Source organism: Neopelma chrysocephalum, unplaced genomic scaffold (assembly GCF_003984885.1).
Source record: "Neopelma chrysocephalum unplaced genomic scaffold, ASM398488v2 Primary Assembly neopelma1_43, whole genome shotgun sequence".
Taxonomy (NCBI): Eukaryota; Metazoa; Chordata; class Aves; order Passeriformes; family Pipridae; genus Neopelma; species Neopelma chrysocephalum.
Window position 1 is genome coordinate 16,687,857 of NW_020897702.1, and position 26,295 is coordinate 16,714,151.

A 26,295-nucleotide genomic window follows, 5' to 3' on the forward strand; every position below is an offset into this window, starting at 1 on the left:
ATCACACAAAATATTAGCTGTGCAAGAAGTTAATAATCCTCCAGGGCAGAATGTCGGATGAAGGGATCTGATTTTCTGAGTCTTCTCTGTCTGATCTCAGTTGTTTCACTATGATCTTTCAAGCAGTCCATCATAAGAGTAAGCAGCACACCAAAATCAGAAATAGAGACTTTACAAAATGGCAATAATTTTGTATCCTTTCAAACTAAGGACATGATGAATTTTTCTTTTGCTTCTAATTGTCTTCATATTAAAAACAACTTTATATGGGCAAGGCATAGCAAGGGTAGATTTTGGATAAAAGAAGGTCGTCTTCTCAAAAGACATTTTGTAAGATGACTATATGTCTGCCTTGTTTTTACTCCAGTGACTAGAAAGCTTCTTGCTTAAATTTATTTGCAAACAGCTTCAAGGTTCAGCATGTGAAGAGAAGAATGTCATGGATGAGTATTCTGGGCTGGCTGCCCAAAACTTGTTATGATCATTATACATCCCGCAAACGGTATGTCACAGTTTTCCCATTTTCATACATGAGTCTTTGTGTAAAAGGAGGGCTGAAATGACTGTCTTGGAGTAGAATGATACAATCCCAAGGTAAATAATAAAAAGTCAACAACAAAATTATAAACTGATAGAAACATGAAATTAATTCTGTTTTCCTGATGCACTATGAAGACTGCTATAATAATCAAGCCAGCAAAATTCAAAGCTCTGAAAATAAATCCAGTGGTTAGCAATTCTTAAAATACAAAGCTGAGAGAAAACCTGAAACTTTTTCACTCTCACTTCAGAAGATATCTAAATCCTGAGCTCTCGGAATGGAGTACGTTACCTTGTTAACATTGCTAAATGCATTCCACTTGACTATATTATTTGCAAAGAACAAGATTTTTTTTATTTTGTGTTCTTTCTAATAATCCTCCTAGTGTTTTTCAATGATCCATTTTTAAAACTTCTTGCAAAATCTGTATTTTGTCTTCACTGATGATTATGTTGTTGATATTTAAGCTACTTCTTTCAGTGTTTCTGCTGCTGCCTGTACAGTGAAGGCTGCAATGGAAATTTGCCTCTTCACTTCTTCCCAGGCTTCATGTTGATCAGCTTTGCTTTCGATATCAAACATGGCATCATAGATTCCTGGGAAAGATTCTCCTGCATACTTGTTATGGCTGCTTGGAGCAAAGATAACATGTCTGTAGGGAAGATGATGGTGAAAAATAGCAATATTCTGCATTAGGAAAATAAAACATTCAATTTTCTGGATAAAACTAGTCTGTTTCTATACCATCTGTTAAACTCTTGACACTTAGGATGTAAATAAATAAGATTATTGCAGCAATAGTAGCTATAGTCTATGAAGCAAGAAACTAACATAAGCTACATTATGCCATGTGAATTCCAGAATTTTATAGCTACTTGAGTAAAAATTGAGTCAATTACTTTCCTTTCCCTCATTTTAGACGAAATGAAAACATTAAAAAAAACTATCTTATTTTCTCAAAGATATACACAGTCTCCAACAGATACAGGTATGCTTTGAGATAGGAAAGCCAATGCTTTAACAAGAGACTGTTCTCAACATATTTTTAATCATAAGCTATGAGAGGTACGAGGATTGTAGATCTTAATTTCTCCTTCTGCAATTAGTTTTTAGTGTAACTTTTTAGTGGAAAGATTACTGTTCTGAATTATGCAGACTGGTAAAAGGATCAAAAATCTAGACTTGATTTGACTGCCTCTCAGATAAGATTTACTTCTTGAACTGGATGAGAGGACCACTGAATTCTCTTCACTGCTGTTGTAGTGCTGTCCTCCACACTGCATTTACTAGCATGACTGTTCTCTTATAATTGATCAAATTGTAGCACTTGAATTATACAGTATTTCACTTTCAAATAATAACAACTTCCTATAGACTCTTTACCACTAAAATTACTTGAAATGAGTCCAGGGCTTAACTTTAGATCTGTTTAGAAGCCAGTGAAATCAATAGAAATGATCTGAACAGGTTTCCAAGAAGACTCTTCCTCATTCTGTATAATGTATCTCACTGAAGTTTTCCCCAGTATTGTTTTCCCTTTTTAACCTTATTTGTTGTGTTTAATCTACTTTTACTGTATTGAATAAAATCATTATAACTCTATTTAGAGACCTGTGAATCTTAACAGAATTCTTATAGGGTATTCCAGGAGGAAAGTGAAAAATAACCATTTCTCACCTATAAAACGGCCTTCCAGGTAATCCAAGAGGATCGATAAAAGCCCTTTCCAGAAACATGAGCTGATCATTTAGTGATCTGACAGCAAGTAGGCTAAAAAGAAAAAAGGAATATGTTAGCTACAGACTGTTTGACCTGCTCTTAATCCTGTGCCCCAGCATTCACATCTCTGGATTTATGAAGGGCAGTGTTCTATACTAACAGTGTTTCTACACTAACACTGTCCAGAGAATTATGTCTTCGATTTTAGGTAACAGATCCACGATATTGAACTTAAAGAGTAGCACAAAAAATCCCATGTCAGCTAACCTCCTTTCCATGAGGATACTTGAGCAGACCATTCTCTTCTTTTGTACAAAAGTTTTCTAAAGACCCTATTTCCCACAAAGCCAGCCAGCCACAAATTACTTCAAAAAAATCACATTTGTTGTAAAATCACAACATCTGAAAAAAAGTAACCTTGTGATGTTAGAACCAACTCTTGAGTCATCCAAGAATTGTCTTTTTTTGATGGTAGATTTTAAATTCCCTAGAGCAGAGACCATCTGTGTGTGTGTACTTTGAATAGCTCTGAGCATACTACTGATGCTTAACAAATAAAAGAATCATGAAGAAGATTATACTGAAAATATGTGGGTTCAGCAGTTTACATTGAACTTATTGTAGAGCTTTGAAGGCATTCATCAATAAAAAATGGTAAAATTTATACCACCGTAAGCCTGGAGTAACTCTACTATCATCAATAAAATTTTTTCAAGTTTACAGTGGTGCAGAAACTGAAACTGGTTAGTCGAATTAAAACTTAGATTTAGGCCATCCACCAATAAAACCGTTTTGAAAATGTCACATACATGTCATATGTCATAAATGTCATCTTTTACATAAGAAATCATTGTTAACTCATTTTTCTTGAAAGGTGCTGCCATTAAAAAGATGGCTTTTATTCTCAGTTAGTGTTCCATAAGGGTAAGCATATGGCTAAATTAGATTCTTCCCAAGAAATGTAACATACACATATGTATATACAAAACGAAGCTTGGTTTGTTATTCTGGGCATGGCCTACAAGGAATAAATTACAAATTAAGTCAAATGCAAATTAAGCCTTTTGGCATAGGTGGTACATAGAACTTCTTGAAAGCTCATCAAAAAGCTTGCCCCAACTACAGCTGCTTTTTTATCTTTTTTCCATTAAGTGGAAAAAAGTGACTTTGCCCTCTGAGGTCAGAGGACTACATGTAGTATTTGACTGGAAAAAAAAGGAGTTACACTTACTTATTGATATCTATTTGTTGCAGTCTCTCATGAAAGCTAGCAGCAACTTCTGTAAAGTTCTTCACAGCTGAAAAGAGAGCATCTGGAGGGAGCAGGAAGGAAGTAATTACCTTCATATTCTGAAGATATCATTTAACAAATAAAATTCTACAAATTAAACCTTTATCTTTCACTGTAATCATGATCTATTAAGTGTCAGTGAAGGAAACTCAGATGACCCCATATTCCTACATAAAAAAATATGTAATTCTGTGTCAAAACCTGCCTTAGAGACAGTAGAAATTAGCACTTTTGTGACTATTGTTTATTATTTGCTACTTGAAGAATATAAAGAAATATCAAAAACTGGATTGTGGACTGCCAGAACCAAACTGTTCATAAGTCTGAGATTTTATAAACCCCAGCAACCTGTGTTTTACTGTTATGTTCCTCCACAGAGTATACGTGTGGGTGTGTGTGCATGTGCATGCACATAGCTGATATTGGTCATTAGCAGCTAAATCCTAAACTGAATACAATATAATGTTGTCAATAAAACAGAGGCTTCTGAGGCAGAGAATTATCCAGCACTATAAGCTGCAAAGCAGCATGATTATTTTTAAGGAACCAAGACAACAATACATTGTTGTCAATATTGGTGAATCATACACAGGTCAAAGCACATGCAACCATAACTGTTAGCTCTATTGGGCAGTGATATATTCTCTACATAGGCATACTAGTGACAAAATATTCACATTTCAAATTCTTGGAGGGTGTGGCTCTTGTTTTATTTACTGTTCATACAGCACAAAGTAAATACCACGCCATGACTAAGACATACATTACTATAAGGCACTGATAGCATTAATGGAGGAGGAGCATGATGAAAGACTGTACGTACCAAAGGATACGTTGTATGCTGCCAGTTCATCTTCATGATTCCTTGACAAATTATAGATGATGTGAGCGTAGTTGCTCACAGCTGATGCATAATCTCTACAGTCAAAAGGAAGCACAACAGAGTTGGCCAATTCAAACACCAGCCCTCCCCGTACCTGAGCTACTGTCAGATGATTCTTGAAAGTGGGATCATAGAACTGCTCCACAATTTCATAGGTTTCATAGACACTGTGGTAAACCGGATAGCTGCTATATTTTTCTATGTTCTGAAACAAAAATACCAAAACAAACAAAACCATTATTCAGCTATGGATACTTCAGTGTGGCTTGTAAACATTTGCTGTGGGATTCAAGGCACAGTAAAGTTAAGTTCTTAAAGTCAAGTTTGTCTGACTGATACCAAGTTGACCATTCTTATTTATTACATATTTGTATTGAGGTAGCACATAGAGTTCTAGTAATTAGATACCATTCTGACACACTAAACTGAAATATCCCAAAAAGCTGGCAGTCTAAATGGCTCCACTACAAGTGATGCTATTGAGGCAGTTACTGGGGAGACCAAATTACAAAGACACAGACTTACCCAATTTTTACTGTAACGTGCTCTGCCTGAAGCGATGCCAAGACGTTGAAAAAAGACTTCAAAGTCATTGCCAGAACCCAGTTTATTTATTCTTTTAACAAGAAAGAGGAAAATGCCTTGAGTGACAATACTTAAAGTATAATTTTTGTTTGCTTCCAAGTACCGTGTCAATTATTTATTCAGCAGTTGATCACTATACACTACACAGTCTTTTCCTTGTATGCTCCTTTTGTCACTACACATGAATTGCCTCTGACCCCTGCATTACATGCACCACATCAGTTGCACTCTTGGAATAGCAAAGTAATCATTCTCAGGGTCAGAGATATCCAGGAGGAGAATTTTACTCACTGTCTTTTATCACTGACAAGAACCAATGACCTTCCTCCTGCTGAACTTCCACTATCCCAAGTTCTCAACTGAGAGAAATCACAAGTATCAGTATGGCTTCATAGAATAAAATCAGTCATTGAGACTCTATAGACACCCCCTGGTAAATCTGAAGGACGGTGTTGTAAAATCGTGCCTGACGTGCCCCCCCAGCCCCCCAAATTCAGAGGCTTTCCAGGAGACTGGAAGCAAATGCAAGGGAAAGCTGCTGAGTTAGCATTTTGTGTGCCTGCCACTGGCTTGTGCATACTGCTCTTATTTGTCTAAATCTCTATAAACTACATGAACACTTTTCATATATAAAGCCTTCTGTTCATCGACAAAGGCAGGTTTGCAACACTATTGTACAATAGCGTACCAGCTGCAATCAATAAAACTCTGAAATTAATACCAGCTGAGAAACACATCATGTCCTTTAAGCACTCAGCTTTTCAAGTGGGTATTTCTTTAAAACCTACATTCTACAAGTTATAATAATGTTTGATATATAATTTATGTTCTTTTGTCACTGACCTGGGGACCTCTTTATATTCTCTCGATGGATTTTTTTTATACCAGCTCTCATAAAGAGATTTTCCTTCAAAACCCTCATCAGGACTCGGTATCTAGAAAAAGACAAAGGGTACAATTTTAAATGTTACCAAGCAACAAATCAACAACTCGTCCTCACATAAAAGACTTAGGGCAATGAGTAAGTCACAGTCTTAAGTCCCTCAACCTTTCTTCATTTCCATTTTAACACATCAGATGCATAGCATTTTCCAGAGGAATACTTTATTTGCTAAAACATAAGTAATTTTAGATGAAAGAAAACACAAGGAAAGGAAAACATTTCAGGTCAATATTTACATTCTGATGGTTTTTTATGAGATTTTCAGCTATTTAATTTAAATATTCAACAAAACAATCCCTCACAAAACAAAACTTCTGGCTTTACTTGGGAAAGAAATTTCAATTTTGTCTTACGTTAATTCAAAACTGTTTCTACCTCGTTTTAGTTCACAAAAATTACGTTTATGAATGCAGAAGCAACCTTAGAAGGGCAAAGTGCACAGTACCTGGTGTTTATGTCATCATAGCTGCTAAAGAGGTATATAAATCACAATTATCCTAAAGCTCATTCCTATCACTCTGACTACTTTGAAGGTAACTGAGCATCACCTTTCCTTTATATCTGTGGAATGCTTTGGTTTTATTATCTTGAATCTATTAAAGATTATTAATATCTTTTCTACTATTAATATATATATAACTACCTAAGAATAGGAACCAAATTAAAACTAATATATTTGGGGGGTTTGTCCATTAAGCTAATTGTCTGTATAAAAATTATAAGACTTTTTACCAGATTAACTTTGAATGGGATCACATAGGACATGCTTCCTGATCAGCATTCTCTTCAGACATCAGCTACCAAAAAGCTGTGGTTATATGCATTCATCAGCCTCTATTGTTGCTTCCCAGCTTGAGGAAGGGTTACGCAATGAAACCATTTTCACTGGTATTTAGGTCAACATTTTAATGATAGCTCTTGCTGTCCAAACTGAGACCCCAGTGACCTGATTTTCTGAAGACTTGCGTTTAGCACAGGTTACTATGGGAACTACAGGTGATCAGCTCTTCTGCAGTTTATGACAGAAATACCTTTATCTGGGCACTTGATTTAAACAGTTACATTTTAGTTGTTGTACCTTAATTGCCAGAAAATTATTATAATGATTTACTACCTTTTCTTTACTTTTGTACCAGTCTAATGCCAGTTTCAAGTTATCAACCCCAGAAAAGCCAGATGACTAAATATATACAGCAGACGAAGACAGATAGATTTATAGAATATATATAGTAGATGAATGTATATTATATATGCACTTAAACACACAAAAAGACCAATTAAATGTTCATTGTTTAATGTAGTTGAACAGGAAAAACCCCCAGAAACAAAATGACAGCCTCTAAGACCCACTCCCAAAGCTAGGAACATCTTACACGTAAGATGGTGAGGCTATTTCCTAGAGAGAAAGGTCTCTACCTATTAAGAGAAAGGTCCCTACCTCTTAATTTTGTATGCCACACAAATATGTGTGAGAGCATCATGGTCAGTGCCAATGAATAACTAACAGGGTACACTGAAGCTGAGCACACTGACCAAACTTGGCATGTCATACCAAAAACAATACAGTAGTAGGACTAATTTCTTCCTCTGCCTAAAGGGAGTCAGAGTCTCCCATTACCCTGAGCACTCTAGCAGCTGATCTAGGCAGCCAGGTTCGTGCTTATTTCTGTCCTCTGGTTCACAGCATTCTTTCATTCTTTTGTTCATAGAACGAATGCTTTCACAGAAGAAGTGGCAAAATCCCTTAATCCTGAATAGCTAATAATTTAAAGATATAAGCTTGAAATCCCCTTGGCCCTTCTGGGAAAAAGCTCCAATTACTTAGCTATTGACCTAAAAGCGATACTGCAGCCAGAAAAGAAACATCTGACACCATATTTTATAGACAGAGCCCCATCAACTGAGTGAGCACTGAACATATTGGCTAAAAATTTCAAGTGATATTACCTCTTTAGTCAGACTGTACACCAGACTGTACATCAGTGGTGTGCAATCCACTCGCAGTGTGTAGTTTCCTGAAAAACAGGAAAAATTATTTATTTGAAGAAGGAACTTCCACTCAGCTGAAACCTCATGCCATTATTTGTTAATAGTAAGGGACTGGAGAGCTACACTCTTTATGAGGAGCAAGCTGAGAATCATAGAATCAACCAGGGTGGAAAAGACCTCCGAGATCAAGTCCGACCCTTGATCCAACACCACCGTGGTTACTAGATCATGGCACTAAGTGCCACATCCAGTCTCATCTTAAAAACCTCCAGGGATAGTGAATCTGCCACCTCCCTGGGCAGCCCATTCCAATGTCTGATTACTCTCTCTGTAAAAATTTTTTTCCTAATATTCAACTTAAACCTCCCCTGGCCCAGCTTAAGACCATGCCCTCTTGTCCTACTGCTGGTTGCCTGGGAGAAGAGTCTTCCTGTGATCTTGTCAGTGCATTTGTATTAGTTATGATGAATTTCAACCCAGCTTCTGAAGAAATTCTTCAGAGCTTTTCTTATGTCCCTGTAATTATTATGCATGTTATAAGAGGAGAAGCTGACTCTGAAGAGTTGCCATAGAACTCAGGGCCACAACACTTCCTGTCCCTCCCTATGACTTCCCAAATAGTGTAGCTACTGTAAGGGAAAAAACAGGAATATCTGAAGGATACTTTATGATCCCAGGTGACAGTTTCTCCGCATATCCACTTCTGAATTAATGCAACAAAATGATCACATTGAAGGTCTAATCAATCTCGAGGCAAAATCCCTCCCAGTCACACCATCACTATTTCTGTAAAACACAAGTCTAAACCACATACCTTCAATTGAAGAATCTGCATTGATATAAGCCACTCCTCGTGCTTGCAATACTTTGGCATTTTCCTATGAGAAAGAAAAAAGGAAGAAAATGCTGACAAACTTTTTTCCCCCAGAACTCTTTTCCCACTCACAAAACAAACAGCTGTTTCATAGAAAGACATCATATACTGCATGGAGCTATACATTCAAAAGGAAACTAAAGAAAGAGAGAGAGAATGTGTGTGCAAGGAAAAGAGGGGGAGGGAGGAAAGAAGTGCTGCTTTCTAGTACAGATTTCTCAAAGACCAGACATCATGCACATTTCTTTTTGAACACTACTGGTTTACCTCAGCCCACTCTGTTGATCCTAACAAGCCAAATTCCTCTGCATCCCAGCTTGCAAATATCACTGTTCTCCTTGGTCTCCATCCTGCACAATGAAAGATCATGAAAACTATATTATTAAAACAAAGGCTGTTTTTTGCATGGTAACTTAAGGTGCAATCTCACCTCTACTTCAATATTGTGCCAAATAATGTATTCCTTTTTGTCTCTCAGTTTAATTTCAAGAAAATTTTCTAAAATTTAAAACTCTGACCAAGGAAAAATAATGTGCTGTGCACAAATTCTTGAAAGAAAGATTTTCTACTCTTTTTGCTCTGTTCAGTTTAGTATACATTGTATACCAGTGTCTACTTTGACAGAAAAGTGGCATGTTTTCATATCTATTACTGAATTTCTTTGACTTGTCTTCCAAATGCCAGATTTTAAAACCTAGGTAATTCCCTGTAACTTTGAAAGATCACCTTCAAAAGAAAGATCTTTCACTTGAAGTTCTGCATCTGATTTAAACTCAGGACAAACAGAACAGGCTCTGTTGCCGTGCCTCTGTATCTCAGCCCAAAGTTTTCTTTGAAGCTACTGGAAACTTTTCATCTTTTATTTCCTTTCTTTTTTAATTTTTAATTTTTTTTCCAGTTTGCATTCCAAAGACAGCTTCCCCTGATATCCAATAACCAGGAGAAATGGAACGAAAACTAAATGTCAATAAGTTTTAAGTGTAATGTGTAGGCAAAGAATGCTTCTCTAGCACAGTATTTGCATTGTCAAATGCATCCCATTCTTTCCATGGGATGTCAGATAAGGAGTTAGCATTTGCTCTGACAGGAGCAGAAATTTGGTGCAGTTGACGTTTGTTCCTACTCTAACGCAACTGGGCATGAGGTATTTTTAACCAATACCTCCTACTACATGTGCACAGCTCATTCTCTGTATTACACAGACATTCTTTATTTATTCTTGAGTCTGTCTGCAAGCCACAGTTAAGTGCTGAGAAAGCTCTCAGTGTTGCCTTCATGAAGCCTTTATCAGTCCACGACTGTATCAATTTTATAAGACCATTGAGACATCCAGTCTGACCATCCCCAAATACACAGTAATCAATTGTACCTGAACATCATGCTTATTTCAGCATTCCCCATTTTGTGTTTTGTTTCCCTCTAGGTGTACTTTCTCTTGAGCAGAAGTACCTCTCATATAACAAAGTTGTAACTGGAATTAGATAACATCTGCAGAGCAGCATGGTTTATTCTAGACATCAGTGAGATAGACGTGTTTAATTTTAAGCATATGTTTAAATCTCAGTGAAATCAATAGGCACTGCTGAGAGCAGTTACTTTGATGAGCTTTATTACCTTCCTTTTTCAGTTTTCCAAAGCTCCTCACAATCTCATGAACCACAGCTGCCCCACTCTGAGGATCAATGCCACCAAATACCCATGAGTCGCGGTGACCTCCCAGGATGACATATCTGTCTGGAGAAATTATTTGGGAGGTTTACTTAAGAAAACGTTTTTCCTGCCATAGAGCTGTTAATTTGAAGTAATTCTTTTCCATATATGTATCAGGCAACAGAGATTAATAGTTTGTAGTATACATGACAGAAAGGCAAAACACATTTTAAATCTCCAAAGACATTTTTCTGCATTTTTCAGTCAGTGCTAGAGAATTTGTCAAGCAGAATAACTGAATCCCACAAGACTAAAACCTCTTAAATTCCATAGCATTACTTCTATTATTAGAAATACTGCAGCTTTTCTCTAAAGATAGAAGCATCTTTCCGCATTTTACAGTAGCATGTTTCATGCTGAAGCCGATCCACTAATTATATCTGTACAGCACACAAATTCACAACATTAGGGTGTGCTGAATGCAGTATTTCTCTGAATATATATAATCAATCATAAAAGGAGTTGTTCAAATCATGACAGAGATGTGATTACTAAGATCAAAGCCAGAATAGATCTCTGTGCTACTATAATATGGTTAACGGTAGGCAAAAGGTAAGTGCTGCAGTTACAAGATAAATGCTGTTATCATCATCCTAGGGATATCTATCTATCTGGGGGGTTTTTTGAGTATAAAATCACACTGGTTACAAGAGACTATAGGACAGACAAAAAGTCAATAGTGGTGGATAGGGTGTCTTCAGATGGAATGCAAAATCCGTTCCTGTGTTGAGTAGGGAAGAATATACACTTAAGAATATTCTTCCAATTGCAAAGTTATTTGCCTGAAGACAAATATTTTCCATATTGGACTCTCCCTTGAAAATCAGCATTCACAGTGAAAGTGCTGACATACCCTGAACCATATGAAAGCTGGTGCAATAAACATTTCAACACCAATAACCATGTAGTGCAATATTTCAGAGAAAACTATATTCTTCACATCCCCCTTGTAACTGTGAAGTGTATGTAGAGGTCACTTCTCACTCACATTATGCTGAAGACAAATCATTTTACCTGGTTCCACTGTGCCTCTGATAGTACCAATCACATTGTAAATCCTTCTTACTTCGTTGTTGTTATGAATGTGCATTTTCACCTTTCTAGTGTATTGGAAAGAAAGTACAAAGAGAAAATCCACCAGATTAGACAATAAACCATCTTGACACCTTTCAAAAGTATAAATATGAATGATAAGGAAAGCATTTTGACCAGCTTTAACCTCTATTAAACTAAGGTAGGTCTGAAAATATTTCAGTGGAGTTTTTTTTCTGGATTTATACCTGTGCAAATGAGAAGAGCATTCAGCCCCTGATAGCTATGTAATGTTTCTGATGTCAATCAGATTTATACAGACAAACAGGATCAGAACTCCAAATTCAAAGATTTTTTGCTAGCACCTAATTTTTAAATTTAGAAGAGTGAAAGAAAAATGAAAACCATCTAATGTTAAAAAGGTAAATAGTTCTAATATTCTAGAGGTTGGTGCAAATCAGAACTGACTGACTCCAGGTCATGGTTTAATCCCAGCCAGCAACCAAGACCCACATAGCTGCTCATTGCCAGCAGCAGGATCAGGGAGAGAACTGGAAGGGTAAAAGCCAGAAAACTCGGAGGTTGAGATAAAAGTTTAATAGGGAAAGCAAAAGCCATGCACACAAGCAAAGCAAAACAAGAAATCAATTCACTGCTTCCCATAGACAGGCAGGTGTTCAGCCATCTCCAGGACAGCAGGGCCCCATCATGTGTAGCAGTTACTTGGGAAGACAAATGCCATCACTTCAAATGTCCCTCCCCCTTCCTCCTTCTTCCCCCCACTTTATATACTGAGCATGATGTCATACGGTGTGGAATATCCCTTTGGTCAGTTGGGGTCACCTGTCCCAGCCGTGTCTCCTCTCAATTTCCCCTGCACCTCCAGTCTCCTCACCGGTGTGGCAGTACAGAAAGCAGAAAAGGCCTTGGTTCTGTGCAAGCACTACTCAGTAATGACAAAAACATCTCTATTATCAACCCTGTGTTCATGACAAATTCAAAACACAGCCTCATACCAACCACTGTGAAGAAAATTAACTCTACCCCAGTCAAAACCACCGCACTTCAGCACAGTCAATACTGCTGTGGCACCTCATGCAGCAGAAAATCAGACAACCAGAGATGCATCAAGAGACTTAATCTACAACATCAAGAGCTGTTTACCTGTAACACAGCTGGAGGTGCAACAACTCAGCCTAAAGGGTTCATATGAAGTTCAGTATGAACAATAGTCATATGAAGTTCGTATGGAGTCAAACACTTTATAACAAGTCAGTACACTGTACTTAGACAGTATGGAAACACCTGGACTTTAGTCCTAAACTGTAAGTACTAATTCAGTTTAAAAACAATCTGAAGCAATAAAAATGACGTTGCAATTTAAGCTCTTCTTCTGGAAAACCTAACTTGTAGGTTAATACTGTTTTATATAAGTCAATAGGTAAGAGCAGAAGCTAGACTCATGTGAATTTAAAAAAGACAACAAAAGTTCTCAAAAAAAAAATCAGTCTTAACAAATAGTTTGTCAAAGGCTAGATGCTTTTCAAAGGAAACTGGTTCAAGACTAGCTGGAAACCAAAGCAAGTAGGTCATATCCATCCAGTCAAGATGTAAATGTTCTGAAGCTTTGCTACTGACAGTATTTCAGCCAAAGAAATGGTCAAAATCAAGGGAATGATGCAAATAAACCCAATACTCCATCTTTAGTTAAATTCTATTGCTCTACCTGTCTTTTCTCTGATCCCAAGCATATTTTCCTTAGGAAACAAAACTGACCTTGTAGAATAACTTGTTGTGAAACCAGGACCAACATTGTAAGATACATTCAAATTTCCTTTCCAGCTACTATCAGGTGGTGCATGTCCTCCCATATTACTATTATGAAAAAAAGATAATCATAATTAGTTACAGAAATCTTACAACACCACCAAACACAAATGAAGAAACAGAAATCACGCTTTGTTATGTCCCATTCACACAAAAACCACAGTGCATACAAACTGCGTCTTTGGTCCCTGGAACATTCTAGTACCTTGAACTGCATTTGCATTTGAATTAGCAGACAGTAACTTGGGCCATTCTAACAATTTAACGGCACAGACAGTTGTCTTCCAGTGCCTACCCCTGGACACTGCTTAATCAGGTAGCATAGACAGAGTTGATGTGTGTCAAAGATGGCTAACATCAAAGAAATGTGATCTTGTTCCATCGTAAAAGGCAACGTTTTCCCTGTTAACACAACTGGAAATGCAGTAATTCAGTGGATCACAATCACCAAGACTTATTCACCTAAAGGACTTATATTTTTGACATGAACTTGTGAGAAACAAAGAAAATATTAAAAAGTATGATGGATGTTCTGTTCTTAGGAAGCAAAATATATTTATTGTAAATGAAAGCATGTCTTTTACTGTAAACACATACTTCAGTCAAGCTTTATTCCACAGAACACTACAGCATGTCTTCAAGTCCTCAGTAAATTTTTTATATAAAAATATGATAGCAGAAATAACAAGAAGTTATGACATCTCAAGACAAATGTGAAATGATGTATTTTTAAAAGATTTAGATTTCATTCATAATTATTAAAAACAAGTTCCAGAATTATTTACAACTTATTGAAGAGAAATATCTAGCTACATCATATTTATACATATTAATCTGCTCTACCACTACTAGTTGGCAGTGGATAAAAGAGGTTTTTTAACCTATGCCTTTCTCATTATGAGCAGTTATCTTAATAACAGTGATAACAGGAATGTTTTAAGGAAAAGACCATTCGGAGATATATTAGTCCATAGAAGTTTGGAAGGAAATAGGAAAAACATTAGGACAGTGTTAATGAACATCAGGTATCCAAAACCACCAAAGACAGTAAAATTCTGCCTCCTATAAAAATAAATAGCTTCAATACTTCAGGAGAAATCTTCATTGAGAAACAAGATAGATATTTTTTTTCTGACTCAGTACTCAAACAGAGGCATCAAACTGAGCAGAATGACTGCTCATGTGATTTAGATGTAAAACTCCTATACAAACACACGCTCAAGACTATATTCACTTATTGCCCTAAACACTTATCCATCATACTGTTGCCAACCCTGGCATTTCCTGCTTTGCAACTCTACAGTTGACATAGATGATTACTGCTACATTTTCTAGGGGAATGATACACTTTCCAACTCAATCACATCTTAGGGTTTTTTTAGTGAACTTACTTGGTTTGTCGAAATAATTATGAATTTTAATGCTGTCCACCAGCAAGCTGGTAGCCTGTCTCCATGCCACTTGCACATTTAGTAAGTGAACTTACATGTAGATGTTTATTAAATCCCCTATGAAACTCCTGAGTTTCCTCAGTGTGCTTATATTAGTTCACCATCATCATATTTAAACAACATAACATACCTGATGAGAGAAAGCATATACCTTCATTTAATAGAGGACAGTACAGATACTGTCCCATCAGACATTCATGGCAAGTACTTCCCTGGACAAATGAATTACTTAATTTCTGATCTTTTTCACAGGACAGGTCAACCTCGAAAATTTTTGCCTTTATTCAAACTGAGAGGCACTTTATAACTCCAGTATACTTGACTGACCATGATATATTACAAATGGTCCTTTCCAGATCACTCTCCATATATCTAATATGTAGCAATAAATAACACATTTACCTCCTACAGAGAACTTAATAAGAAACAAAACATATTATTTCAACAGCTACAGGAGGAGCACAGTACAAAAGTCTTTCCTCTCTTTTCAAATACTCCCATAACTTTCAAAATACAGTCTTCTTAAAACTGTTCATGTCTCCCATACACTTACCGCAGTAATGACTCTGCATCGTAATAGCCAATAGGATGAACCGGAATTTTTGGGAGACCTACACCACTGGTTTTGTCTAATCGGTAGGTGTATTCTGAAAGCAAAAGACAAATATTTTCATATTTACAACTCTCAGAAGGAATCTGTACAGTTCATAGCACCATCCCAACACTGGAGTCAGGGATAATCATTTCACTTTCCTGGATATAGGACTGACATTAATTGCATGTTTTCAAAGAGAAACTAATGAAGGTTTTCCCACAGTGTTAATTTTTTATGTTGAAATCCTTTTGCACAGAAATGTTTCTCTTCATGGGAAAGAAGTTCAGACTAAGCTAAAGATAAAGAATAAGAGCAAAGAGGGACCCCTTAGTCTGATGCTTGGAACATTCTCCTGGAAAATAAAACAAATTTGCCAGTTGATAACAAGATGCAGATAAAATCATATACACTGGACTACTAAATATTCTAGTTTGCCGTTTTTGTGAACAAAATGAAATCTAGGTTTTATTCTGACACAGCTCAAATAGAAATCGTGGTATTTACAAATGAGAAATTTAATTTTTACAATGTGGACAAAACTACATATGGAAAAAAATAGTTTCCTCTTTAATACAGCATTTACAGTGACCCTTTTTGAGGGAAGAAAACAGGGATTCGTCTATGAGATCACTGACTCTAGTATGAGGAATGAGGAATCTTCCCCATGGTCTGCTCTGCTGTGCTGCTCCTGTGAACATGTATCCCCTTCCAGCTCAAGTTCTGCTGGCTAGAGGCAACATTGCCCATCATTTAAGGACCATTTTTCCTGAGGTGACTGCCTCTCTTAGATATGCTGTCTCAAGTGCTGGTATGAATGGTTCTTAACGAATTTCACTCAAAATAGTCTGGTTTAGGTAATAAATGAAAAAACTTAGGCACAGCTCAAGCAGCTAAGGAGGCATAAGATGAAGGTGATGAATACAGGTGAGCACTCTGTGGTTTCGCCTAACATGCCCCCACTTCCTCTCATGCACCACTTACAGGGATGGCCTACTGACATGAAACCCAAAGCTGACTCTTTTAGCAACAAAGACTAAGAAAAAGAGTGTTTTGCTACAAGGGAAAGAACATCCCCATCCCCTGCCCTTTCCTGATACCAGACCCTCAGAGCATGCCTTCTCTAGTCACTCACCTTTTGCAGGATAACCTGGTGTCAGAGGATCCCCTGCCCCATTCAGGTTTAATACATTCCCACGCTGGGCTCCTCCACCTGGAAGATTCCAGCCATTTGGATAGGGGTCTACTTCTGGGGCACAGTAGTCAGCCGGGTCAGAGTAGAGAATAATTCCAATGGCACCTGCCAATTCAGCATTCTTCACCTGCAAAGCACATCTCTGGTCCCTATCCAGTGCTTTATAGCTTGACCACAGAGTTCAAGGGGCAAAAGAAAGTATTATAAATTACAGTGATTTTTCCTCAGGGTCTTTTACAGTGCTTGGCTTAACTAAAGTCTCATGCCATAAAATTTCCTGAAAAATATATATGCAGATATCAGGTTCCATATGAAAGTAAGAGGTTTGCTGTTGCTTTGACTTTTAGCTAGGAGATAACATCAGTGATATGGAAAACATCCTTCACAGTATTGCTACATAATCTGAGTTTGTATTCTGTCATCCAGGCCAATACAATCAACTGACTATTGAAATGTACACATCATGGATGGGAAAAACTGTATCACATCTATACAACCATATATTTCAGTTAGGCTTGTATTTACCTAATTTCCTAAATGATCTCCTGAACGTATCTCAGGCTTCAGACTATAAAGGAAGAATATTATTGGAGAGCTTGAAACTGTCTTTGGCTATGAACAAGACTAACTCCAGAGTGCATAGTTTATTATGGGAAAAGGACTGACCTGCATGCTGTTTTAAAAGAGTTCTTGTGTGACTTTATTATTGTATAATATATGTCATTCTGACATCCCAATCTGGTTTGCTACTAGATATGACAGTGATGGATAGTGACTGAGTGACAACTAATCTTCAACAGTTTTAAATTTGGGTATTTTAATTCAGAAATACCATAGCTTTCTTTTTTTTTCCTTTTTTTATTTTAAGGAAATACAGTACTTGCCTTCATCATCTATCTTATTCTTACACACCATTAGGAAGTTGAAAAATGACAGTACAGTTCTCCAGATTTTATACAGGCTATCAAATTCTCCAGTATACAAACAGTCATAAGAAATACTGCTGTAAGAATTAACATATCATCCCTTTGTGTCAACGAGGGCATATAATTTCCAAACCACAGGAAAACTGCCCCTCTAGATATAGTAACTCTGAGGTATTCGTGTTTCATTTTAAGAAAAGATTCATAGATAGTAATATCTTCAATTTTTAGGTGTTTTTTATTCAGATATTACTTCTAGGCACGGTAAACAATTTAGTGAAAATATTATCTGACCCAGAATATGAATTATATGTCACTTTTCACTGGTGAAAATGGTATGTACGTAAAACAGTGAGTTGTCTACTTAGAAGCTTCACACAAGATTAGTCAACAGCATATAATAAGAAGTGGCATTCCAGTGAGGAGATTCAGTGTTTAATATCCTTAGGTAACTGACAAATACAAACTATAGTCCTGCTTAAATTAGGGTCAAACTAATTGTTGTACAAGAAACAAATACATACAAAATAGACTGTCTTCTTACATCCCTGTTCAGGAAAAAACTTGAGTGTATGCCTGAAGTATGCAAAGGATTATGTCCTTTACTATCGGGTCATGCAAATCTGCAGAAAACTGTAGTTTAAAAATACTTCTATGACAGGGACATTGAATAACCAAATACACAATTTAAAATAGCCTCCATATAGTTATAGTCTCTGCCTGGTGTATAGAAACCATTATAAGGAAATACAATATAGACATTTTAGAGGACAGCTGAACCAATAGGGAAGAACAGCCTGGTTCAGAATTCATGAGTATAACAATGTATACAATGTATAACAATGTTAGTGATATTTTGGAACAATTTATAGAATGCAAAGCCATATAAAAATATGAAGCACTTTCCAACTTATTTACTTTTATCCTAGAAATGTATTACACACATATGAAAGATATATTTACTACCTTCTACTAAAAAATCATCTTCGAACACAGCTCTATGAAAACTCAGTCACACTAAAATCTACAGAACCCTTTAGGTAAATGTTTCAGTCTCTTGAAAACAAGTGAAGGGCAGCACAAGTAACACTTTTATATACAGGAATTACCTTATTTCCTCTGAAGATCTTCCCATATCTGGCAATAACAATCTTTCCTGTACAGTTAATTCCCATTACCCGTTCTAACTTAAAGAAGTCCTCGGTGCGGCCATAATTCACGTACACTAACTCACCCTGATGGAAAAAGGCAGAATTTGAAATAATACTGTCAAAGAGCATGTCAAAAGGAGGATGTAATCTTGTAAGATTATAAATTCAGAACAATGATCTCCAGAACTGGCTCTAGCATGAATTGTTTGATCGTAAGGCAACTAGGTAGGTGACTTTTAATAGACTCCTACCATCCAAAGCTGCCAGACTTTGTGCACAACTGAGAATGTTCACATATGACTTCTGCTTAAACGCTCAAAGTGAGGCATTTACTTCTCTTCACAGTCTGTTTAAAACTGGAGTCAGTCTTGGATAGCTGGAGGTATTTTGGACACAGACACCACAGTAAAGATCAATTTTATTTTATGCAGTAGAGGCCACAGCTTAGTTTTACTTTTTAGTAGAATGGTTTTTAACATAAAATAGAGAAACTGGCCTAGAAAAACTCAGAAGAGTCATGGATCCACCGAGTATTCCCACTGCTGAGCTATATACATGCTCCCTCCTGTGCTGTTTGCAGCACAGATGCAGACAACAGCTCACTGGAGAATGCTATTCCTAACAGTGCTAGCTAAGTACCTGAACCTTTGTCAAACTATTGTGTAATAAAGTGAACATAAGCATCATATTTTGAAAAGACAATCTGTCTTTAGGCATTGTTTTAATCAGAAACAAAGTTCATATATTTAATTCAAATAAAATCATTTTCTAAAGAAGGAAGTTGAAGCTTTTTAAACTTTTTTTTTTATCATTTCCCATATCTAATCACTTACTGTAGCTCTCCACCAACTAAATAAAGCAGTGAGGTTATTATATCTTTCTTCAGGGATATGTTATGATAAAAGGTCAAAACCTATGAATTTTATCTTACATTATGTTCTGAAATTCCCACTGCAATTCTTGAAACACTCATTGCTCCTAAATCCTAGGGTACAGATTATCTGCCTGGTTCTCCAGCATCCTTTGAGTATCTGAGGCAAATGAATACAGGATATCTTTCGTTTTCTGAACTTGGACAGCTTATTAACAAAATTCAGAAAGTACATGACTGATATATACTGGGTTGTGTGAATAGAAGCATTAGCAGGTTTCCAAGTCAGATCAAACTTTAAAGCAGAAACTGGAGCAGATGACCTCAGAGAGCTCTGCCAACCTAAATTATTCTATGTACAGACAGGAAAAGTATTAAGAACAACAACAAAAAACTCTAATCTTACAAAATATTAATTGAAACCCCTAATGATCATAGGCCAGAAAATTCCTGTTACACAGGCCAGCTTTATGAAAGCAAGCCCATCAGCTGGTACCACCAGTACAAGAAGATAGGATTAGCATTAAATTCAGATCACAGCAACACTTTTATTGCCAGAAAAGCTAGCAAAAGCCTTTTTCAAGCATTCTCAACACTGTGCAGCTATACCTGTCAGTGTAAGTCTTGGGCAAGCAGCATTTTGAAAGTCAGGTTTGGCTCATTGCCTGTGTATCTATAACTGTCTATTTGTTCACCGAGATGGAAAACAATGCATAGTTACAGAAATGCTTGGAGAAGCTTATACAGCTGATATTAAATATTTATTATCATATTTTTAAGGAAAAGGAAAAATAAAATCCAGTTCTGATACAAACTAGAGAAAAAAATTAAACATATGTATGACTGTTTAATTTGAACATTGCTCCATTGCAATAATCCCAAAAGCATCAGAGCTAGGTCATCTTTCCAACTGGTGATACGTCAGATTTTGAAGTAAAGCCTAAGGATAATTTCACACTATTCTGTGTTGCTCTCTGCTATCCTGTGCTATGCTACTCTTTTCTATTTCTATTATTTCTAATTCTGTCTCTGCTTCTTTTTCTACTTCTCTTCCTACTTCTATTTCTCTTTCCGCTTCTACTTTTGTTTCTTTCACTCTTCTACTGTTACCTCAGGCATTCCTTGGGCTGAAAACGCACTGTAGGGTGGCACCACATCTCTAACAGCTTCATATCCTGGAGGAGGAGGCTCAGATAATGATGTGTTGAAAATCTAATGGGAAAGAAGAAAATAACATAAACCAGGTGACATGGAAAAAATGAAAAATTCAGACACATTTCACAAGTAGTTGCAGTTTAAAGGACTCTGATTTTAGAGCTCTACATGAGGAGTGGTCAAAACTTTAGCAAGCGCAGGGCAGCCTTTTCAGTAGGCAAGTTCAGTGTGTGATCTTACAAATCCCATCTGCACTCTTCACACAGAGTCCTGCGTAAATGAACAGAGGGTCCCTTCAGTACAGCAGATAAGAACAAGTTAGATCATAGTGGTAAAAATGCTTGCATTCTGCTCATCCCTGGAGCTTCTACATGCACTAGAGCTATTCCGTAATGAACTCATGTCTCTTGTGATAGTACATTTTGAGGTCTAAACGTTAATTTTCCAGAAAATGAATTTAGCACAATCATCAATACTGTATAATGAATCAATGCAAAGAACAGTGCTGACCATGGTTTTTCCCCTCTTTCCTAAATAACAGAGAAATTTTAAAACAATTGAATTACATGAAGTAATTCTCTTACAAAACTCACCTTTAATCAATATATGCCAGTTTGCTATATGAATCAGAGTAAATATTAGTATTTCTAGTACATACATTATGAAACAAAGATGCAAAATATAAAAGCAAACTGGAACCCCTGATTTCCGTGTGCTTTGTATCAGGCCCAGTATTAACTGAACAGAGGACAGCTTTCCCTCACAGTCTTCCCAGGTGTATGACAGTGATTTTGTTCCCTGGTTGGAAAAACTGGTGTTTTCTGTACCTCATTTCCATGCTCATCAATTATTGAGATGTAGTTGGGCTTAGTGTCATCAGGGTAAGAGAGTAAGACATCATAATGAACTAACTGAACAGAATCCAAACCAAACGTCTTCCACTCAGCTTGGACTTGCTGTGCCAGATGCATATTTTCCTTTGTTCCTGCTAGGTGAGGAAGCTGTGTAAAATTGCTAGAGAAAAAGAAAGAAACAATCAGGTCAGGCATTGCAGCTCATAATCAGAAGTCCTCTTAGCCTAGCTGGAAATAAACCCTCTAGAGATGATCAGATATACCCAGGCTAAATAAGGACCAAGGTTTCTCTGTATCTACACTTTTGCCTTTATAATACATAAATTGTGGTAAAGGGTTTCAGGCTGTCCAAAGCTAGCACAGGTATTTGTATCTTCCTTGCAGCATGGTTTAGCAAGAATGGTGTGATGACACCTGATACAGGGTCTTGTCCTTTCTTTACTCCTTGTCTTCTGAGTAACATTAGGCCTGTGCACTCCTATGCACAATGAGACTTTCACTGCAAAGTGATAAAAGAAATAGGTATAATTATCTTTGTGTATTCAACTTAGAAATGTACATAATTACTCTGATCTTTACCTGCAATTAACTGGATATTCTCCTTGGATACCACTACTTTAATTAATTTTGGCACAAATACTGATTTGTCTGAAAGTTCACTCTGAGTTTGGCATGCTGGCAAGTAAGAGAGACTGACTTCTGATTGCCATAAACAACTATTAACAAAGAACAGAAAAACTCAACCGTTTGTGATTTAAAAGTCAGGCAGCATGAATAACAAACAGTGAAAGAGACATAAACAGTGAACAGCCCATTGTCTGAAAAAAAAAATAAATTGTTCAGACCACTGAGAAGGCCCAGTGGTGAAGTCAACTGAAAAAACCGTCAGCTGAATGAGGCTGTCACCACGATTTCCTCCTTCTGTCATATGACCATGCCATTAACATGCCACAGATGCTTGTGTGGCACCAGCTGGTGTTAATGGTTGACAACAAAGGGGTATGAGATTAGGAAAATCTTAAATTTTTGAGTTCCACTAAGAACAAAGCCACCAAAGAAAGCACTTTGAAAGAACAATACACATAGCAAGAGAATAGCATAGCATAGCATAGAATAGAATAGGTTTGGTTGTAAGGAATCTACAACAATCATCTAAGTCCAACTGCCTGATCAATTCAGAGCTGATCAAGTTAATGCATGTGTTAAGGTCCAACAGGCTTGGGGCATCTCTAGGAAGCTTCTTTCAAGGTTTGACCACCCTCTTGGTAAAGAAATGCTTCCTCATGTCAAGTCTGAACCTCCTCTCGTGCAGCTTTGAATGAATCCTTTATGTCCTATCACTGGATACCAGGGAAAAGAGACTAGCACCTCTCTCTCCACTTCCCCTCCTCAGGAAGCTGTAAGGATCAATGAGGTTGCCACTCAGCCTGCTTTTCCCCAGACTAGACAAACCCAAAGTCCTCAGCAGCCACATGCTGCTAGATAAAACCATGTTCCTCTGATAATGTCAACATCTAGTACTAACACTGTCCTAAAAGTTACTGTTAGAGTGACAGCACCATTTTCTGGATGACATACTGAACCAAGAGCATGGTTAAGTGTTATTTTTAGTGCCAGTGGCTGTTTTCTGTAAGAGTTACAAATGTTTAAGTCTCACATTTTCATGAAAATTTGAAAATACCCTCCCGTATTACACTCCCATTTAACTGAATATTGTGTTTTTCTTCATTTCCTCTTCTAAGCTGTTAACTGCCTGTACTGGTAGTTCTGAGCAGTGACTAAACATCTGCCATATATTACTGCAGAACTGGCCACATGACAGTAAATGAGGCATAATGTTTTCTGTTTGCATAGAGGTAGGGAGTTTAGAGGGGAGAAAGAGGTCCTTTCACAGAGCTGTTTAACAACACTGACTTTGCAGGAGCCAAAACACAGATTAAGACTCTTAAAACTCCTAAGTCTTCAATTTTAAATGTTTATGTTATGGTCATGGCATGACTGTTATGTGGTAAAGAGAACATACTTTCCAGCTAATTTATTTGCAATAGTTCATGACAAATGCACTTCAAATTAAATCAGTGGGATTGCCACAATTGTACCAACCAAAAAAGGGGTTTTAGTAATTTAGTTTTGTACAACTTTATGCTATGTAATCAGGATGGGAAGTTGAGGCAAATCCAAATGTATTGATTACTCATACAATAACTGATGCTCTTTCTTTACACAGAAAGTAAATTTCTATCAAGAAACTATGACTTCTGGTCTATTACCGACTGGAATAATTACAAGCTTTTAACAAATACTACACTCTCCTAAGAGAAAAATAACATTCCTAAAAGTACATCAGCTTACTTGCAGGTAAAGCTTCCAAGTCACTGAAATTGAGAAATTAATTACAGTAACTAAATTTTAATAGATTTTAAAGTATCTATATTGTCATGTTCCATTGTTTTGAATTGTTTGAAGCATGACCAGCAGGTCGAGAAAGGAGATTCTGCCCCTCCATGCCGCTCTCACAAGACGCCCCACCTGAAGTGTTGTGCTCAGCTCTGAGGCCCCAACATAAGGACATGGATCTGTTGGAGCAAGTCCAGAGGAGGCCACAAAGATGATCAGAAGGGTGTAGCACCTCTTCTAAGGAGACAGGCCTGAAGACTTGGGGTTGTTCAGCCTGGAGAAGAGGAGGTTCTGGGAAGACCTTAAAGCACTTTTCAGTACCTAAAGGGGGCTTACAGGAAGGTTGGAGAGGGATATTTTAAAAGGGCATGCAGTAATAAGACAAGGGAGAATGGCTTTAGACTGAAAGAGGGGAGATTAGATGTTAGGAAGAAATTCACTACTGTGAAGGGGGTGAGGCACTGACAGAGGTTGTCCAGAGAAATTGTGGACTCCCAATGCCTGGAAGTGTTCCAAGGCCAGGTTGGACGGGGCTTTGAGCAACCTGCTGTAGTGGAAGGTGTCCCTGCCTATGGCAGGGGGGTTGGAACTAGATGGTCTTTAAGGTCCCTTCCAGCACAACCCAATCTGTGATTCTATGACCCTTGGGCTGTTTCCAGCTTGAATTTTTTTCCTTGTCTGAACTGATTAGTCTACACACTGCTTACTGAAGAAACTGCTTGATGTTTTCAGCTTTCATTTCAGCCATAAATGCTGTCTTCATGTCCTCATGAGTACTCAGAGATGTCTTCTTTTCTATAGGTTTTACAAACCAGCCTGTACAACACACCAAAATACAAGAGTAAAAACATGAGAGCAATATTCCTATGACACGCACCATTTCTCTTTGGTCTCCCCATAAGCTTTTCACTATGCATTTTCCAACTGTTGTTACTTCAGCACATACAAGCAGCCACAACCTAATGGAGGCTGCACAGTGATGGAAGTGTCAGTCCCACAAATGGTAAGAGAACTTATTTCCATGGGTAGATATACTATATTTACTCATCACAGTTATTTTCCTGTAGGTGCTAAAGACACTTACCTATCTTCCTTGAGTACTGTCAGTCATACCAGTTACCTCAGTAATAAGGCAGCAGCTTTATAAAAATGCATAGAAACACAGACACTCTTTGTAAGGAACAGATGTCTCGTAACTCCTTTCTCACTCTCTGGTCTGTCTGGCTCTTATTTTGGAATCTTTCCCTTACTGTGCAGGCACTAGCAGAGTAAGTGATGAGAAGAACACCTGGCTAGGAAGATAATTGTTTCTGACATCTGTTTTTAAGTCAGACTGGACATGTTCAGTGTAAATGCAGCAGCAGCTACATGGGTAGTGTGAAGAGAGAGCTGGTGTGTTCAAGCGGGTAACAAGCTGGTACCAGTGAGGCACTAGTCACTGGCACAGTGAAAGGCTCTTTCTGTGTGAAAGAGCAATTCAGTCAATTCAGGCTTCCCAATGGCACCAACCCCAAGCACATACCAAATGGCAGTGCAAAATACAAGTGGCTCTTTCGTATTCCTTTATCCCTCAAGCTGATCCTGATTCATCTGTGAAATTAAAAGGAAGGTAGGGAGGGGAAATCTCTTGCGGCAGCAACCCGCAGGCATGCCTGTTTGGGACGAGGAGGAGGTGGGACATCAAATTAAAGACTCTTTCTCTCCTCCTGTCAGCGCCCCTCCAGCCCCGTGTTTATCTTCCTGCCGTTCTAGCTGGGGCTGCTGCGGTTTCAGGGCAGCAGGGTCGAGGGGTCTGTCTTTTGTACCCTCCTCACAAACCCAGCGCCTCCTCTCTTGCCACAGCATGACTACTTTAATAAAAAGTAAATAGAAAACCAAGTGAAAGAGACAAAGACCCTCCTGCGGCGGAGCTGGAAATCCCAGAGGGGTTCGGTGACTGCACCTGGCCGATCTGAGGAGAGGATCGGAAAGAGGCAGGGAGAGAGGCAGGGAGGCAGAGAGGGAGGGTGGTGTCGGCCGGCTGAGCACGGACTCACCTCAGGCCCCCTTGGCACAAATTCCCGGGCGCTGGCAACCCGCCCGCTCCTCCCCCCACCCCGGCCCTTCCTCGCCCGTCTCCGAGTCACCTCCCCCGGCTGGACGGGCCGGGGGCGGCCGGAAGAGCCCTCAACGCTAGGGAGGGTTAGTCTGCACTGTACCGATGAGGAACCCGAGGAGGAAGAACCCCGCCGCTGCTCCCAGGACGGCAGCCCAGAAGCGGCCACTGGCTGCCCTGGGGCCGGCCGGCTCCGAGACGGCGCCGAGCGACGTCC

The 26,295-nt window shown here is 38.0% G+C and overlaps 1 protein-coding gene across 1 annotated transcript; it reads right to left on the reverse strand.

Annotated features, from left to right (window-relative positions):
• On the reverse strand, positions 1-26,295 carry LOC113964789 (glutamate carboxypeptidase 2-like). The gene is made up of 19 exons (XM_027677461.1): positions 26,182-26,295; positions 24,691-24,799; positions 21,560-21,746; positions 20,688-20,789; positions 18,665-18,790; positions 16,573-16,759; positions 15,399-15,492; positions 13,344-13,442; positions 11,550-11,635; positions 10,440-10,559; positions 9,093-9,175; positions 8,766-8,829; positions 7,910-7,977; positions 5,863-5,954; positions 4,960-5,050; positions 4,375-4,639; positions 3,492-3,573; positions 2,219-2,311; positions 1-1,193 (listed from the first exon to the last, which is right to left on the reverse strand). Exons 2-19 carry the CDS (start codon positions 24,744-24,746, stop codon positions 1,004-1,006), a joined length of 2,085 nt encoding a protein of 694 aa, XP_027533262.1. The 5' UTR covers positions 24,747-24,799; positions 26,182-26,295; the 3' UTR covers positions 1-1,003.